This window comes from Amborella trichopoda, chromosome 9 (genome assembly GCF_054954075.1).
Source record: "Amborella trichopoda isolate Santa Cruz 75 chromosome 9, AtrichopodaSantaCruz75HAP2 v2.0, whole genome shotgun sequence".
Classification (NCBI taxonomy): domain Eukaryota; kingdom Viridiplantae; phylum Streptophyta; class Magnoliopsida; order Amborellales; family Amborellaceae; genus Amborella; species Amborella trichopoda.
In genome coordinates this window covers 15,743,556-15,763,805 of record NC_142344.1, presented here as the reverse complement: position 1 = coordinate 15,763,805, position 20,250 = coordinate 15,743,556, and the positions used below count along the sequence as shown (strand labels likewise).

At 35.5% G+C, this 20,250-nt stretch overlaps 1 protein-coding gene across 1 annotated transcript in view; it reads right to left on the bottom strand.

The window, feature by feature from the left end:
- NTMC2T4 (Calcium-dependent lipid-binding (CaLB domain) family protein) overlaps nt 1–20,024 on the bottom strand; it is a 44,880-nt gene extending 24,856 nt beyond the window's left edge. Inside the window, exons 1-4 of the mRNA XM_006829062.4 lie at nt 19,857–20,024; nt 10,726–10,827; nt 5,498–5,548; nt 4,606–4,726 (exon numbers count right to left, since the gene is read on the bottom strand). Coding sequence (XP_006829125.1) covers nt 4,606–4,726; nt 5,498–5,548; nt 10,726–10,827; nt 19,857–19,961 — 379 coding nt within the window. The 5' untranslated portion in view covers nt 19,962–20,024. The remainder of the gene's footprint in view (nt 1–4,605; nt 4,727–5,497; nt 5,549–10,725; nt 10,828–19,856) is intronic.
- Between the last annotated feature and the right edge of the window lie 226 nt (nt 20,025–20,250).

The following is a 20,250-nucleotide window of genomic DNA, read 5'->3' as shown; positions in this document are numbered from 1 at the left end:
TAAAGTATTTTATAATAAATGGCCATGATTAGATTTGTTTGATGGACATGATTAAGTCTTGTTTAGAGTTTCTTATATAAGAAATGTACTCAAGCATAACAAAGCATCTTGTTATGGACTTTACTCAAAGCCCTAGTGCAGCAAGTGCTCCTTCTTTTATCTCTGGTTTTTCCATCTTTCTCTAATTTTCGATCTTCCCTATCTTCTTCTTTGCTATACCTTAGCTCCAAGCAACTAGATCTATGCCACATATGCTCTTCTTTTTTGTAATGTAGCTCTATGATGAGCAACACAAGGGGGAAAAGCCACGAACCTGCAAAAGATTAACCTTTGCAAATTGAGTTTGAGTTGTACCTCTTATGGTTACGAGCACAACTTCAACTCATTCGAGTTGGCAATTTCTTAACCCATTGTCCTACTACTCCTAAGTTCTATCAGTCCTCATATGCCTTAACAAGGAAGCCCTAACTTCCATTATGGTTTCTTAACCAATAGGACCATGCAAAAAACAAAGAAACAAATTCTAGCGAAAACAGATAGTACAATCTTCTTAAAAGGTTAAAATCAAAGGTTAGTCAACAAGAGCGCTACTATATCGACCCCATTCCTATGTGAGATACGGAGATTTCTTAGATGGTTAGTCAGTGCTGGAGATGATGAGGTGTTCCCTAGAAAGAGCTTTAGCTAGGGCAAAGTATGTGAAGCTGTTGGGACCTCGTTGAGCCTAGTAGGGGCCATTGGATTTAGATCTTCAAGAAAGAGCATAAAGACAATAGGGGAGGACGAGGATGAGGCTAAATCAAATGAGATAGAGGAAGACAAACACTATATTACACAGGATCTAATGATGATGGCTTGACATCAAAAGCAACTAATAGTGATGGTGGTGATAATAGTGGACATGGCAGTGACGACAGTTTGCAATTTGAGAATTGTTTTCTTATTTTGAGGCTTTTGATTTTAAGGACTTTCTGGTAGTGATTAGTAAGACGGTATGGCATGTAATATAACTCTTTATACATAAGGCATACGTGGCCTATGAAAGTTATTCCTTACTCCCACTCCCTATTCACAATGTTGTATGACTGAAGTGATTTTTTATTTCATCTCAAGTTCAGCATTCATGTTTGATTAAGTTCGAATTTCTAAAGGTTAATAATTTAAGCTTCAAACCAGTGTTTTAAAAAACGGCGAGTCGAACCGGACTCGCCCGGTTCGACTCGGAAACACGCGTGCCCGTGCCGGTTCTAAACAAAAACCGGAAACCGCCCGGTTCTAGAGTGGAACCGCCGGTTCCCATCCGGTTCTATCCGGTTTAGCCCGGTTCAACCTGGTTCACACACGTAAACGCATGACACGCACGTGCGAGCGTGCCACACGCACACACGTGTGTTCAAGCGCACGTACGAGCGTGTCCCACGCACACTCACATGCACACACGTGTTCAAGCGCATGTGCGAGTGTGCCCCACGCACACTCACACGTGCACACGTGTGTCCAAGTGCACGTGCGAGCGTGCCCCACGCACCCACACGTGTGTCCAAGCACACGTGCGACCATACCCCCCACACACTCACGCGTGCACACGTGTGTCCAAGCGCACGTGCGAGCGTGCCCCACGTACACTCACACGTGCACACGTGTGAGGTTGCCCTAATATTTTTACACACATTTTATTGTTCATATTGCATAGGTATTTATATACCAATGTTGAATACCCATCTTTTGATGTGGGATAATTCCCGAACATCATTAAATGAAAACGAAATGTAAATATAGTCTATTAATCAGCAATTTATAATCACATGTAGTTAGATGGCTTGATGGTTATGACTTTGATTCTTTTAATTGAGGTCCCAAGGTCGAATCCCCTTGGGCACCCCCTTGGGCATGTGTTGCATTTGAATCCCCTTGGGCATGTGCTGCATTTTTGTTGTGTATAATAGTGGTTGGTATAAATATTTTTGTTGTTTTCGAATCCCCTTGAGCATGTGTTACATTTTTGTTGTATATATAGTTATTGGTATAAATATAAATATAAATATTTTTGTTGTGTATATAGTGGTTGGTATAAATATAAATATTTTTGTAAATAATATAAAAGACATAAAAAAATGAAAAATAAAAAAATTAATTTTTTATATAACAGTTAATTTTTGTTGTATATAGTGGTATAATTATTTTTGTAAATAATATGAAAAGTATAAAAAAAATAAAAATAAAAAATTTATTCTATTTGAACTCTCCATCTTTCTACTAACAATCTCTTTTACTAAATTTATTATAGAAACCTAAAAAAATAATTTTTTGAAAAATTGAAGTGTTATTTCCAAAATTTGTACGCATTTTATTAATTTTTATATTGATAGCCAAATATTTTATTTTATTTATGAATTTTTACATTATAAATCATGTAATGTACTATTTTTCTTACAGTTGTCAATAATACATTTTAAATTAGATAATGTTATAAAATATTTCTAATTTGTTATTATTTGTCTAATACAATAATTATAAAATGTAAACTAATAATTATAATTTCAATATATAATATTATAATTAGTGAGGTTGTAATAATTTTGGATTATAGTTAGTTAGGCTGTAATAGTTTGGGTTTTTTTAGCGGGTTAGGGTTTTTCACCAAAACGAGATTTTAATAACCATTCTTTCATTGATTAGTCTACTTTTTATAATAGTCCATATATAATTATATATTTTATCCATGATAATTCTATGATTTTTCTTTTATGTGATGCAAATTTAATAGTTAAAATAAATTTATACAGGGAAAGAACATTGCAATATTCCCAAATTGATAAAAAAAATGAAAGTTAATAATGTAGTACCCTCATTTTTTATTGGATTCCTAAAAAACAACATTTATAATGAATTTTAATAATTTTTTCGGATTTTTTTAAAGCTTTAATCCGACCGATTCAGCCGATTCTCGATCCGAATCGCCAATTCGCCGATCCGGATCGATTTTTGAGGTGCCTGATCTGGGTCACCGATTCGCTTTTTAAACCATTGCTTCAAACTACTGTATGTATGTACAACACAAAAAAGCAAATCAAATGTCAATTTTCTTAATTGTTAAAATATCACATTAGGGGGTTTGGTATCACATATACCCCCCACCCCTCCTGCGCGTTCTTCCCTTATCTCGTTGTTTTTAGGATCCCTCAACAACGAGGGAACCACATAGGCAGCTAGGACCCCTGGCCACCTAGGTGGAGTCTTCCACGCTAAACATTGGTCTTCAATAGACATGCGATTATTAATTATTTACAATATTTACATATACAAATATGCTATGTATGCTAGCATTCACAAAGAAAATCTATACCTTCTCTCAGTATTATGTAGGGAAAAAAAGACTAGATTAGTGTTTTAAAATGCGGCCGCATCAGGCGATGCATTGGTCAGCACATCAAAAATCCCCGCATATGCGGTTTGGAGAGATGCGCTCGCATATGCGCCGCATCTCTTGCGCCGCATCTCTCCGCATCAGAGCCGCATCCCGCATCTCAGTGCATCAGGCCGCATAAACTTCCGCGAATTTTTTCTAAACTGTACCCCTCGGGCAGAGGTAATAAGGTCATTTTGACCTTCGAAAATGGGGGGAAAGGGTTTGGGCGCGTATTAAACCTCTCAAACAACATTTTTCAGCCACATCCGTCGCTTTTATTGGATCAATTGAATAAAAAAAAAAAATTGGTTGAAATTTTATTTGTTGAAGTTCTTCAATTTGTGCATTTGTTGATTCTTGGTTGTTAATTTGTATATTTTGGGTGTTGATTTGAGGAAGTTTAGGCGAACTTGTGACAACAAATCGAGGGTTTCAAGGCCATGAAGAAATCGATACTTTCTTCAAGTATTTTGTAACTTTAAAGTTTGTGGTTGCCAATTTGTGATGTTGAATATTTTATGAAGCTAGTGTCAAGTTTCTATCAGGGGACAGTGGATACAAAATCACCGACAACTAATATTTTTGGCGTTAAAGAATAAATTAAATACCTACTATCACATATATATCATCTCCATATTTTTTTTATGCATTAACCTACTCTTTTAGATTTTTTAGAATTTTTTTATATTTATTGACTTCATCGCCGCGATGCACTCACATCTAGACCGCATCGCTGCATCGGCACCCACATCGGCATCCCTCATTTTAAAAACACTGGACTAGATAGACATCGATCTGTCCTTTTCTGGTTTCTGAGGTAAGTTAGGAGTGGGAATCAAATCTGAGGCAACGATGCAGCCCCTCAATGCACTAACCACCAAGCCAAGTGCCCAAATCCCAATATCAAATTAACTTAGGGAAATTTGTCAAAATAACTATGAGATATGAACTACTTAACATTTACCCATATAGTTTGATTTGATTTCAAAAAGCTCATCAAAAGACACATGATCACAAATTGGAATAGTGGCGACTGTGTAAAACGTTAAATAGTGCATCTCTGGTCTGTATTTTGATGAGTGTTCCTTAAATTTAAATCAAAACATGAAATCCAACAACAAAACATAAGTCTGAAACACAACGCAAAGCAGTATACAAGACATGAATATGTTCGTTCTTCAAAAGACCATTCAAACCTTCAATTTTGGGTGGCACATGTCCTAGAAATAATTTACTGAACTTCAAGGATGAAATCCCAGGGGGTCGATAGTCTTCCAACAAAGGCTCAACAGATTCCTTAATGACAATCGATGCTGCCTGCAAAACAAGTAATCTACCAATGTACATGACTGCAATCACAGAAAAATACAACTAAAAGAAGAACCACAGCATACTTGACAAAAGAAGCGAGGAACCTCCAAAATCTCATTGACACCGACCCAACAACAATAACCATATGTAGAAACGTGGATGGAATTAAGGAAAGTACCAAATGTTTGTTCATGTATGTGGGCATTATCAAATATAAAAACTTGGAGGACTACACTCCTCAAAGTTAAAACAAGTGCTTTGTAACTATTATAGTTTGCGTGTAAACAAACTGAAAAGTAGAAAGTCTACATAAACTGAAGCTGAAAATAGGAAGTCGAATAACAACCTGATTAATTAAAAATATATCCAACTACATAGAACACATACAATGCAAACCTATATTCTGTATCGTTTTTCTGGCTAAAAAAGCAAACCTATATTCTCTTTGGGAAAAAACAAAAAAGTGCACTCCAAATGACCTTGTAAACCTCCCAGTCCCACCAAAGCAATCCTATGTCCTGATAATAAGTGTTTATTAACAGAACAAATTTGTAACCAACTTATTAACATAACAAATTTGTAACTGGCAGATGCTTCCTAGTCAGAGGATCAAGCAAAAAGAGATCAAATAATGATAATGCACAATTCTTTCATTTCTAAAGGTATTTTTATGGTTCTACAAAATACATCAACCAAATCAAGGTGTGGATAGAGAAACTCTCAAAAGATAGCCTTCACACAAATTCGTTCAATAAGATAAATCTTGTCTTGACTTACATCTGCAATGAATGGCCACATTTTGCTCAGCTGCTTGTTCAGCCATTTCACCTGCAACAACAGATAAGGAAAGAATACACCTCAATCAGCTCAGAAAACAACTGAAACCGAGTGAAGAATTACAAAGTAACATGATGAAACTGAAAAAGAAAAATCATTCTGATGGAGGGAAAATTTGTTCTTATGCTTTATTTTCATTCAACTTTAAAAGATGTATATTATAGTTTGCTTTTAGGGCTTATTTCTAGGGTTTTTAGTTTTTTAGGGATTCTAGGGTTTTTATATTTTTGGTTTATTTCATGGAAACTATTCACAAGTACTATTTATGGGTATAATTCATAGGGGTCAATTTGTCATTACGAAATTTAAATTTAAGTTATGATATATAGCTTATTTTAATCATTGTATGGACATGTAATATCCTTGAATATTGAGTTATAAGATATAAGATGTGTGAGGCCTTGGGAGGGTCAATTACACTTATTTTTAGAAATTGAAAGAGAAAAGCTTAGGCTTTTGGAACCCTAGCTTGAGGTATGAAGAAGAAACCCTAATTTTCTTCGACTTGTGCTTGTGTTTAGTTTTGCCCCTTGTTGATTTTTTTTGTTCCCTCAAATTTCCTTGCATCAAGTGGTATCAAAGCTAGCGATCTATATGAAAGTTACTGTAGCAAGTACGGACGTTATTGTAACATGTACAGAAGTTACTGTAGTATGTATAGAGTTAATGTAGCACCACGTTTTTTGGTGCCCTCGGTCAACAACAAAGAGGGGAAGTTATAGTGGGGTCTAGGGTTTGCTGATTTTTTGCCAAAGTTTTGCCAAAACAACTTAAAGCCTGATGATTTCAGCAATTTTTATTGATTATTTGCCTAGAGTTTATGATTTCAGCGAACCTATGGCAACGAAAAGGGGTCGTAGGAGGGAAGCTTTCGTAGATCCACTTTGTGATCAATAAATGACAGAATTGAGGAACTTGAAATGCAAGTATAGCAGTTGGCGCAGCAAGTCGCCAGCCTCAATAATAGCCAAGACAGTGACCATTTAGCCCAAGAAGATTTCGAATACAAGCCTTTTCACTTTTGCGCTCCGTGTGTGGAGTCGAGTGATGAGGATAACGATAGAAGACCTAGATGTGGGGAACATCATTCTAGGGTTTTCAATTTGGAAGTTGAGATTTTTTACTATGATACAGATTGCATAGAAATTTAGCAAATTGTAGATTGTGATTTACTACCAATCTTCAATATGTACTCAGATGAACAAGATTTCTTAGGAGATCCAATCTATGATAAAGATCACGATGATGATGAAGATATTTTGGAAGAGGGTGAAGTTGGTTTAATCGCTGATCTCAAAGATGCACTCGAGGTGTGTTCTAGAGCTGAGTATGGGCAAATTCCGCATGGTTATATGGCTGAAATGATGCAAATTTCAACAAGTTTGTATGATTAAAAATATTTTATCAACATACAGTGACCCTTTCCTTGAGGGTTTCTCAGTTCCAATGAACAATTATTGTGTTTTGATTAGTGTAGTAATCAACAAGTCTCAAGATCATGTTTATAATCGAGTTGAAGAATGTTATCGGATTAACGTCAGTTTCATCTTAGCATACTTCAAAACTCAATGATGAGTTTTCTCCAACCAAGAGAGAATGATGGAGGGAAAATTTGTTCTTATCCTTTAGTTTTATTCAACTTCAAAGGATGTATATTATAGTTTGCTTTTATGGCTTATTTCTAGGGTTTCTAATTTTTTAAGGATTCTAGAGTTTTAAGTTTTTTTGTTCAGTTAATGGGAACTATTCACAAGTATTATTCATGAGTACTATTCATGGGTATTATTCACAGGGGTGAATTTTTGTTACAAAATTTAAGTTTAAGTTATGATATATAGGTCATTTTAATTATTGTATGGACATATAATGTCCTTGAACATTGAATTATAATATATAAGGTGTGTGGGGCCTTGAGAGGTCAATTACACATGATTTTTAGAAATTGAAAGAGAGAAAGCTCAGGCTTTAGGAACCCTAGCTTGGGGTATGGAGAAGAAACCATAGGTTTCTTCCACTTATGCTTGTGTTTAGCTTTGCTCCTTGTTGACTTTACTGTTGCCTCAAATTTCCCTACATCACATTCCTTGAAGACTTTTGACAACCAGATACTTCAGAAATTCCATTTGCAAAAAGAAACACTCTGACGCATATGAAGGACTCTATACCAAACACAGATGGTGATTTCAATTCTTTACAGACCTTTGCATGGTAGACATTTGTATCTCATCACTACTAGAACAAGTATATGTTGAGTAGTCTATCAGTTTGTCCAAACCCCTAGAAAATCATAATCAACATGACACTCTGGTATTACACTGCCATATTCATCAAATATCCAGCTAACTTATGAAGATTCTGACACTTCCCGTTGGATATCATGGTTATCAGATGTGGCCGCATAACACATCGCATCAAAGCAGTGTGGCCCTTGGTTGCACCACATATGGCAATCTATGGAGGCTTGCAAGATGCATCTGATTAGGCAACGTATAGGCCGCATATGTGGGCACATCACACTATATGGCATGCACACCTATGTGGACCACACTAGTTAGCGGAAAGCTGGAAACAATGCCCAAATCTTTCTTGGATTCAAGGGGATTAAGGCACCATTTCAATCCCTAGAAAAAATTGATTGAGAAAAAAAAACTATTACCTTTGAAAAACATTTCGTGCAAAATGGGTTTTTGCTATTTAGATAGCATTTGGATGCAACTTGGAAGATACATTTCTATTTCATAAAGGGTTTAAATGCAGGGAATCTCTAGAGAAGAAAAACATGGTCTAGATAGAGAGAATGTAACGGCCAGAGCAAGATGGAAGTACAAAGAAATTTCTATAAACGGGGAGAGATCCATGTTAGAAAAATGGGGTGATCTAACCGATAACCGCCCGATTAGATCGGAACCGGTTTAGGGCTGTTTTGGTGATCGACCAGTATTTAAAAAATAACAATTTAAAAAATATACATAAAATCTTAAAATAAGGAATTTGATTTGTAATATATTTTTTAATATTCTTTACATTATGGTAAGATTAGAAATTGTTTTGGTCATCAATACTCACTTTTATATTTTTCCATCTTTTTCGATAATTTGTAAAAATACTCTTAGGCACCTTTAAATTCCATTTTTTCATTAATTTTCAACTTCATTTGAATGTGTTTTTTTTAATCGTTCTTCATATGCTTTTCATATTTTAGTAGATTTTTTTTGTATATTTTTTATTTTTGCAACAATTTTTTGACCGCCTCGAGACTTGCCCAGTTAGAACAGTTGAATCGTCCGGTTTACCGGTTAAGCCGGTTAAACGGCTTCAGCCCTATGTCCAATTAACCATTTTGGTTCGATTTTGCAAACAATGGGAGAGATAGACAAGGAGATCAGAAACTAAGGTATAAAAATTGGAGAGAGAGAGATATCTAGGAGACAGAGAGAGAGAGAGTTAGTGGAGTAGGTTTAGCAAGGGGAGAGAGATAGAGGGCGAGGGTGAGATGGAAAGAGATTGCCCTTTTTTGTTCGGGACCCAACGAGCCATACGCTCGTTTTAACTTTTGCTTTATTCGACTTCGTAAAGAAATTTGACATGGACATAAATTTTTCAGCCTGTTGGGAGGAAAATAATTCCTCTGCTTTGGGCTAAATATTAATATATATATATATATATATATATAAAAATTAATTTCCACCCCAGATTTTGGATCCAAACAGCTAAAATGGGGAATCTCACTAGAAACCTATTTCCTTGTAATCTTTTTGCTAGGATCCAAAGGGCCCCAAAACGATCGATCCATTTTTGCGAATTCAAAGTTTTTGACGAACATTGTGAAGGTGATATAGTGTCTAGGCTCCTTACAATCAACACTTGAACTATGTTGAAAATGGGGCTGGGGTCGTGGTGGTGCTACCACCTAAGCCCCAGTTATGTTTTTATAAATTTTATATTCTTAAAGTACGATTTTAATATTTATTATCTGCATTGGAAGGTATGCTCCTACATCACGGCCCTATCAAGGAGCATAGTTCATCAAAACCCCCTAAAATCTTAAGCCCACACCTTGCATTTGACAACCTTATTTCTCAAAAAGATTAATCTTCTCTTTTGCGAGAGAGAAACAAAAAATGAGAAACAGGTCAAATTCTACCATTAGGCAAAGGATCAATGATAAGTTTTATTTAAAACTCTATCAACTTACATGGGAATTATATATCAAAACTTGCTTCCCTTTGTCCAGCCAATATTTTGGACCTTAAAAATTGCAAGAAATCATACTTCTACAAGACAAGGCATAATTAATGAGTATAATATTTTTATATTCCTTTCTATTTAATTAAATTTTATTTAATTAACAAATAATAGTTTTATATTCCTCTTTAGATGTATCATATGTAACAATAATCCTACAAAATACAAGAGAAAAAAAAAAGAGTACAATGACAATGCAATAGAAATTATTTTTAAAAAATTCGCTTTATTTATGGTTTCACACACTTGCAACATCCAAATGCATAACAAGGTGCTTTATTTGTAATTTTAGACTTTATAACATCCAAAAGCATTAGAGAGTGTGAGTATGAACACAACTAGGATCTAAATGAGTCATCTTCTTAGCCTCTTGTTGCCCCTTCAAGTGGCTAGGATCAATCTCTAAAAAGTGGGGATCAAGATCCCTATCCAGGAGCAATAGAGAAAAATCTAGGAGCATGATCAACACCTAGGTTGCGTGTCTAACATAAAGCACAGAGTTAAAATGTTCTAAGTTGGAAGACAGGTTACCTAATGGTAGTATCAGTCTCAAATGCATTACATCAATAGGATAACATCATTTGTTCACTATATCACTAAGAGATACAAAACAAACACAACTGATTAGTGAACAAAATATCACTTATATCAGTTGATCCTCCAGTTGATGGTGTAATCAAGAGTCATGACAAGTAGATATGCTTCATTGATATATACTTAAATCAGGGGGTATTTGTGAAGATTTATGAGGGTATTTATTTTAACATCACAAACATCTCCTTAGTAACCAAATAGGTGGACTAAGCTAACTAAACCCTTTGATACATTTAGAACGTAATTGCTAAAGACAAGTGCCAAGTGCAAGAAAATTTATCAATGATAAAAATACATGGATCCAAAACAATTTCCTAGATACACCTGACCTGTTCATAAGCAGGGAAAGAAATCCATTCAGGATAGTTGTCACCACAAAGTTTCTTCAAGTCATCCCTATTAAGAGATCCTAAAATCTTTAGATCAACTGCCTGCAAAACATTATAGACTAGAGTGAAAATGCAACCAACTCAACAAAGAAGAGAATAAAGTCACAATTCATATATAGGCCTTGAAGGAAAAATCCATGCCACTTCTTAATGGTAAAGAAAATAAAAAGCATCAAAGTACTAATTCAAAATTTATATCATATGATGTACTCGAAATTTCATAATGCATTTATCATTACACGTTCAAAGCTTAGCAATGGCAAATATAAAAGCTCACTATTATTGACACATGTTCAGAGATAAAAGATATAGCAATTACAATAAATCAACATCAAACTCTTTGTAAGTTAAAGAAAATGTGATAGCTAATAGGCATAAACATAAATTTATGGTTAAAGACCATCTCAAAAACGTATCCTCCCAGCCATAGTTGTTGGGATTTCCCCACTTAGCGGGTAATCCCACACCAGAATCTAGCTCTTGCACTCAAGGAAAGGGACATCAATTTTTAAATTTTGAGATCTCGATCCCCACCTTAAGATCAAGTTAACAACAAAACCAATGATTTTCTTTATTTATAGCTAGCTAGCAATGCAACTACACTTTTAATATAGTTGCATTGCTTGCTGGTTATAAATAAAGAAAACCAAACTTTAAAAAGTGTGCACAGTTCTAGATTATATATATATTCTTTAAGATTCGAAGAACGATTCCTAAAAGGTTGGGATCGGGATCCTAAATTTTGGGGATCTCAATTCCTAACCCAATCCTAATCATGCACCTATGTTCCCAACTTATCTTCAAACACCACCTATGTGTATCAATGGATTCGAGAAACCTCAACAAAACGACACATCAAAATTATCATTGTCCAACAAAGTAAATAACAAGACTGTCGTACACCGAACTGCATAATGAAAGTAAAATTTATCTATATGCATATCGTGGCAACTAAATTTGTTACAATAAAGTCAATTAAACCAGAAGGTAATGAACTCTGAAACAAAATCCAGTGTCATTATTATTGTGAAATTTGTCAAAGCAACTATACTGAATGAGTTCATATAACAATTTCAATTACCTGAGCTATAGTATCATGGGAACATTGCCCCCTCTATACTACAATAACTTCAAGGTCAAATAGAGCATATTATTATTCAGCAGAATACTTCAAAGCAGAATCGCCAGTTAATTCCAAAAATTCAGCCAAACCATATTATTTAGGACCCAACCATTAGAAGGGTCGGGTCGTTTTCTTTAAATAAGGATTCACAAGAAATCCCTCGAGTCAACTTGATGGACAGTGAAATGAAGCTGACAATGCTACTTTCACCTTTCAAATATTAAACTGCATAACTCCATTGTTGTGCTGTTTGTATCACTAACAAAATCTTTGTTAGAAGATATACGTGATGGAAGGCTAGATTTACAAGGCAATAACTGAGGCCCTGCAGACAGGAACTTAAAGAATATCTAAGTTTAGGTCTTTGGGCATAGTGTCTATGTTTCATGCTTCATCTCAAACACCACCGTTAACATGATATTACAAAACTCATTACTTAGCTCTTTGCCTTTATGAAGTTCCACAAGATTGTGGATAGATGGAATATTTTATGATCCATAACCATGTGTAGATAAATATATAGAAATTTATAATCACGTCCTTTATGACAAAATTTCTATTCCATTATTTTATAAGAAATTTTCACTTTTATAGCGAACTAATTATGGGGAAAAAAAAAAGATTTTCTTTTTTGTAATCATGCAGAGATTGACAGTTTGACAGTTAAAATTTATAGATTATCAGAAATTTCTCTTTCTTATTTTTTCATTTTCTAGGTTATTTTTCTAATAGTTTTTCAAATAGTTTTTCAGTTATGCAGCTTTCCGTTATTTCTTTTATTTCTGTGAATTTTCTATAAGGTATGAACAATGAGCCAACTAGCATCGTTGTGACTCAACTGATAAAAAGATAAAACTGGAAAATCTTATGATTGCACATCTGGTTTCAGCTCTCCTAACAATACTTGCAATTCTTCCTATGAACAGCTACAGACAGTATACATCATTGGATGCATCTGGTACTCTAAGTCATACAACGTGCACATGTGGCTGATTTATCAATCATATAAATACCTACTTGAACCACGCCTAAACATAATTGACACCCATCTAGATTATGGATGTGCCCAGATATAGTAACAAACAGTTCATTCCCATGAATTGAAGTTAAAACTATTATTTGTATTTACTAGACATGCACACTTGGAGCCACATGTATGTGTGTAAGGGAATCCTTGATCAAGCAGGTCATTTATCAGCTAATATACCTAATCCTTACATAACATCACAATATGCTGCTCATCACAACAAATGCGCCTAGAAGAGGCTTCCTCATAAAATAAGATAGAATCATGACGGCGCCATTTGCGTTTGGGCTAAAAAACCTATGATTGGTTTTCTTTAAGTCAACCTTAAAATCTGCACTCCCTCCCCTCTTGTCTCTCATATCATGCTCTCTTTTCTCTCCTTTGCCTCTTTTCTTTTCTCTTTTCTTGCTTTAGATTCTCTAACAAAGCAAACATCTTAATCCTTGCCTCAACCATCTTCATTCTTCCTCTATCTTCTTTGTGCAGTAGTTTTTTTCTTTATTTTTTTAATCTTAAAACCGTAGGACTGTTTGATTGTAAAACCTAGGGCTGTTTTCAAGGTTTTTTGCAAAAGGCCATGTTGATCTGCAATTAGTGTGGCGATGTTGCTGCTTGTGTGATTTCTCTTTTGTGATCAATATGTAGAGATAGATCCACCTGATTTCAAGATGTTGCCAATCTATGTTGACGTGAGTGTGTTTTCTCTTTCAAGGTCAAGATCTACAGAGAGATCGTGACCTAGTTTCAAAGTATCCCTCAGTGCAAAAAAGGGAAATTGATATTCTTGACTAAGGACAAGCCTAGTAAATCTAATAGTAGATATGAAGAGTGGATGAGGGAGAATTACATAATCATGACCTGGTTATGGAGTAGTATAGAACCCAAAATAAGTGCCAATGTGATGTTTCTTGATACAAATAAAGAAATTTGGGAGACTTTGAAAGAAACGCATTCATCAAATAAAAATATCTCTCAGGTATACGAGCTGTTTGAGAAAATGTTTCAATTGCAACAAGGTAATAAGAGTGTGAGTATCATAGTACCCTCAAGGGTATGTGGGAAGAGCTGAATCTATATCAGCATATCTCTAGTGGTGGAATTATAGCAGAAGCAGCAAGAACTTAGTATTGCTAAAATTTTAATCTAGCCTTAAACCTGATACCGGTGAATCCTTTGTTTTATTGTCTCCAAATAAAGTGTATTCCTAATTTTGTTGTTACCTTGGTTAATGGATCGTATCTAGTATGTCAAGACAGAGTATAGTTATGCATACTTGTGTTCCTCTACCATATTTACTATATGTTCCAAAGTTCCCTTTCAGTTTATTATCTGTGGGCAAATTAACCAAATCTCATGTAACCTTTTATCCTTCTTCTTGTGTCCTTTATGATCTTAAAACAAAGAGGACGATTGATGACACGTAATGAGTCAAGTGGCCTGTGTTGGATCATAACCTGATTGGTGTCACTCTTCACTCTGTTGATTCTCCTTTCGAATGGCATTGTCGACCAGGTCATTCTTCTCTCAATATCTTAAAGTTATTAGTCCCTTCTTTGGAGTCTGTGTCTACTTTAGAGTGTGAAGCTTGTCAGTTAGGAAATCATCATAAGGTATCATTTCATCCTAGAGTTGACAACCAGAGACTTGCTTCACTTATAATGGTTCATTATGATATATGAGGTCCAGCTAGAGTACAATGTTTGTCTAGGAATAGGCATCTTTGTAACTTTCATAGAAAATTATTCACAAAATGACATGGTGATATTTAACAAAAGAGGGATATGCGATTTTTTCCATTTTTAAATTGTTTCATAAGGAGAGCCAAACTCAATTCAATAAGAATATGTGCATGTTACGTTCTAATAATTCTAAAGATTATCTTTCTAGAGATTTTGAGAATTGTTTTGTTCAAAATAGACAAAAATAGATCTTTACACCAAAATTCTTGTTCGCATACTCCTCAACAAAACCGGGTTGCTGGAAGGAAAAATCAACACTTACTTGAAGTAACCCATTCTCTAATTAATATCGATATTCCCAAGGTTTTGGTGAGATGCCTTGCTGACCTCATGTTGTTTAATTAATTGTATGCCCTCTTTAATCTTAAATGAAAAAACACCATATACGGTTCTCTATCCTGATGCTCCATTGTTTGGTGTTCCTCCTCGAATGTTTGGGTGTGGTTGCTTTGTTCATATGTTAGGTACCGGTAATGCTAAGCTAGATCCCCTGGTTGTCAAATGTGTCTTTCTTGAGTATTCATGCTTTCTAGAAATATTATCGTTGTTATCATCCTAGTATACAGAAAAAATTGGTTGTGTTAATGTTACATTTTTTAAAATACTCCTTTTTTTTTTAGAAGAAAGTCGTGTGCTTGATACAAATTTTTTTATCCTACTACTGAAGAAGTCTCAAAGTCCTCGGCTTCTATGATTCCTCTTCCTATTCCTCTTGATACTTCTTCTTCATCCCAGTTACCTAACTCCGTTGAATCTATTACATCTACACATCATGGTGTTTCTCAAGAGCAGCCCATAAAGGTTTATACCAGAAGAAAAATGCATGGTGGACATCCCCCACCAACTCAGCCAACCACTCAATCATCATCTTCGTCCACTGATGCACTTCCCACTTGTGATGATGAGGTACCTATTGCCATATCCCTAAAGGTATCAAGTCTTGTACCCAACATCCGATTGCACATTTTATTACCTTTACAAATTTGTCTCCATCATATCAAAGTTTTGATTTAGCCCTTTCATCTATTTATGTTCCTAAGACCTATCAAGAAGCACTTTCTCATACTAGGTGGAAGAAAGTGATGGAAGATGAGATGGACACACTCCACTCAAATGATACATGGGAACTCACCAAGTTACCAGCTAGAACAAGGACTAATAGGTGTCGATGGGTTTATGAAGTCGAATATCCACCCGATGGCCCTACAGAAAGATTAAAAGCCAAATTGGTAGTCAAGGGATACACACACATTTAGCATTGACTACTTTGAATTATTTGCACTTGTTGCTAAACTTCAAGTGGTTATATTGTGACTGCAAACAAGGGATGGTCATTGTGGTTACTTCATGTAAAGAATGGTTTTCTCCATAGTGATCTACAAGAAGAGATGTGCATGGAGTAACCACTTGGATTTGTTGCTCAAGAGGAGTCGAATAAATTGTGTAAGCTGAAGAAAGCCATTTATGGCCTGAAACAGTCCACACAGTCATGGTTTGAAAAGTTCAGTGAAGTTGTTGTAGCATATGGATTTCGACGCAACCATGCAGATCATTCAGTGTTTGCTTAGAAATAAGACTCCGGAATAATTGTTTTAATTGTCTATGTTGATAATACTATTGTTAGTGGCAATGATCAAGAAGGACTCAGTCATTTAAAGAGACATCAAAAACAATATGTTCAAACTAAGGATTTAGGCTAGCTAACGAATTGAAGTAGCCAGATCAAAGCATTGCATTAATTTGTCTCAAAGAAAATATGTGACTGATTTGTTGACATAAACTGGAATGTTAGGTGCTAGACCAGTGGATACGCTTACGGATTCCAATGCAAAATTATTAGTTGATCATGGGGAGTTGTTTGTGGATCCATGAAGATACAGAAGAATGGTAGGTAGGTCGATTTACCTGAGCATCACCAGGCCTGATATTGCTTTTGCAATGTCTTGTGAGTGGATTTATGCAAGCTTTCAAGATTTCTAACGGGGATGTTGGTTATAGAATTTTAAGGTATCTGAAGGGAGCCCCAGGTCGACATTTGATTTACATGCCAAATAATCAATTAGACATTAAAAGTTACTCAAATGCTGATTGGGCAGGTTCACCATCTAACAAGCTGTCTATATTTGTGGAAACTTGGTAACATGGAGAAGCAAGAAACATAATGGTGGCTAAATCTAGTGCAGAGGTTGAATATAGAGCAATTGCACATACTACATGTGAATTGATGCGAAGAAAATCACTAATGCAAGAGATGGGATTTACTGATGTCGAACCCATGAAGATGTATTGCGATAATAAAGCCGCCACCTATATAGCAAGTAATCTGGTATTTCATAAAAGGACCAAGCATATTGAAGTCGAAAGTCACTTTATCCAAGAGGAAGTTGCTAGTAAGAAGGTGTCTACTCCATGTGTGAAATCTAAGGTTCAGCTGGCAGACATCTTCACCAAAGGCATTGGTCATGATATGATCCAAACAATTTGTTCCAAGCTAGGCATGGGCAACATTTATGCTCTAGCTCGAGGAGTGTTAAAAATTCCTTTACCTAGGTCATAAGACCTAAATGTCCTAAGTTTATTTTTATGAGCACTTTTGTCGATAACATAATTGTTTAATGATGTAAAAGATTGATGAGGTGCGTGAGTGTGCAGACCTCACGGCATTCTCTCCTCTCAAGTCTATCATATCTCTCTCTCTTTTCTCTCTTCTTTTTCTCTTTTCTTTTCTCTTTTCCCTCTCTAGCTTTCTGACATGTTATATGCTGTTTGAATAGCATCTAGAAAGAACCCAAGTTTTATACTAGAACTGCTTCGACTCAGCTATTTGTAAAACATGGGATTTGCTTGATAGTATCTCATTGCGCTTTGTAAGGGTTATTATTTTGCCTTTCTATTTAACAATCAATTTGTATCCTTCCATTGATGTTCAAGTTGTACGGGCAATTACTTTTTCATCTTCTTTTTTTCTTTTTGAAGATCTATGCAATTTCTTCTTTAGTTTTCTACTTTTTGTAAGATCTATAGGCTTTTTGGGTCAATTCTTTAAAGAGATCATTGAAAATAATTAGTTTATCATCCTCATGTTTCTGCAAAAAAAATGTCTAACAGAAATTAATGGAAGGAAGTTGGAGGAATGCCACTCTCTCTGTTATTAGATCAATGCTGATTTTTTGAGAGGAGTATTAACACACAAAGTACAGAAGACCAATGGAAAGACGGAGAATATACAAAAAATTCTCCTATGAATGTAAAGATATAAACTTAGTCAAAACATCAAGCAAAAACATAATAAAAGCAGCATCAAAAACCACAATCCCATCTACTTAGAAGACTAGGATTGGAGTTTTCTAATCTAATAATTTCAAGTTCTTAACAAACAAATAGCACTAGTAAGAGAATGCAATAAGGAGTCTTAAACTGAATTCTCAATTGGGAAAAGTCATAAAAAGGCCTTGATCCAAAATCTGAGTTTCACTGGAGATCAAGCTCTTTTAATCAAGCATTACCAATGAAAACAAGGTAAAGATGAATATAAACTGAAATTTCTCTCTTCAGAAATGCAAGAACCAAACTTACTCATCTTTGTACAAGGTTATGTTTATTCCAGCTAACACTCACCAGTAAAACACTGTAATCCGTACTTAAACTCAATTCTCTTCCCTAAAAATCGTCTATTTCAACACGAAAGGATCTCATTTATAAGAAGATGCATTAACATTGATTTACTATAAAACACACCCCAAACTTCTATCTCCTGCTTCAACAAAGTCAGGGCGGAAAAAATCACAAAGCATCAATCAACTCAACACTGTGAATCAAGGCCCATTCAATGCACATATTAGGGTCATTACCAAAAGCCACAAAGGGTTCTGGAGAGAGAAACGGGGAGAATTTCGGGCAACTGAAGAAGGGGAAAGGAGAGGGAAAAAGAAAAGCCTAAGGAGAAAAGAATTCACATCTTTTTCTGATGTAAATTTTTAGTTGGGATTTAGGGTGACTAAAAGTGAGGGGGTTCCATTTGTGCCACCTAGCTGAATTTTCATAAGGATGGGAAGTGCAGAGAGAAATGAGGGGAATTTGGGGTGATTGTAGAAGGGTAAGTAGAGGGAAAATTAATGAGTAAAGAGAGAAGAATTCACATCTTCTTCATATATGAATTTTTCATTTGTTCAGGTGTTCCGCAACTGCTATGGATCCACATCTTTTTCAAGTGTTTCCTTGCACACGCACACGCACACACACATGCACACACCTATGCACACACACAGTAAAAGAGAGAGAGAGAAAGAGAGAGAGAGAGAGAGAGAGAGCATTTTCCAATGAACAAACCCGGGCCCATCAAACTTGGGTTTTTGGAAAACCCACTAGCAAAGGGGTTTCTGAAATCTCAAAAATGAATCAAAACCAGGTCACTCAAAGCCTGGGTTTTGTGAGAAAAAAATGGTTGGTGCCAAACAAAAATGGGTTGTGAAAATTCCAGGACCCAAATGGGGCCAAACAGTAAAACAAATATCCCAAATGATATCCCCATGATACCAAAAGCAGGATACAGTTAACTTTTATGAGACAGTTCCGTAACGCCCAATCACTCAAGCACATGGACAGGTACTATCATTTTTAAGATTAGATGAACGGTATCCACCTGCAACTGATGTTATGCAAAGCTATCCATGACTTCTCTGTAGGAGGAATAGGGCACTAAGTTATTTCCAATCCTCCCAATTAGCATCAATAAGGTAAACTTTAACATAAAAACGTGCATTACAGATTTTAACTATATAGAGATGTGGCATTAACGCATAAAATGCACAGTACAGACCCAAGTTTAAAGGAACGCCCAGTAAAATCAAAATCAGTACATGGCATCCATAAAAAGGCAAACCAACTCACTAAATTACTAAATAAAATGCCTCAAGAATTCCACTAGATCAATGGACAAACTGATGATCAAGTTAAAATTCAACTAAATAAACAGAGTAACAAGCACAACATTTGATATCATCCCGTGCAGCGATTTCAAAGTCAACAAATCGACCCGGAAACTTGTTCTTAAGCACAAAACCACCAGAACAGCACAAGAGATCTCTTCTCGCATAAAACAACTACTAAATTTCCACTTGAATTCCACTTCCCACTGAAGAACATCAACAGAAAATGGTAAAATTTTGGAAACGAAACTTACCTTCGCCACACGCTTCGTGCCTCGATACCTCATCATACGCTGCCAACCCGCCATCAAAGCAATTCCAGCCACCATTCCCAAAAACAGACCAGAAATCAACCCCATCTCTGCAAATCAGCCACTCAAAAGAAAAGGAAACCCTTACTACTCCTCCTCCTCTAAGGCCTTAGAATGACTGGATCCCCAACTGCAACGTTTAAAAACGGAAATGGCGGACTCCTCATAGCCAGATTAATTAAGCATTTTGTAAAAACCCAAAATGAAAAAACAGAAAATGGGGGGATATTATTTTTTCAATAATCAATAAGAAAGCGAACCTTTTGATTCAAGTACGTTGAAATGAGACGTGGCCTATTGTTTTTGGCTTTTTGGCTTATCCCAAAAAATATAAAGA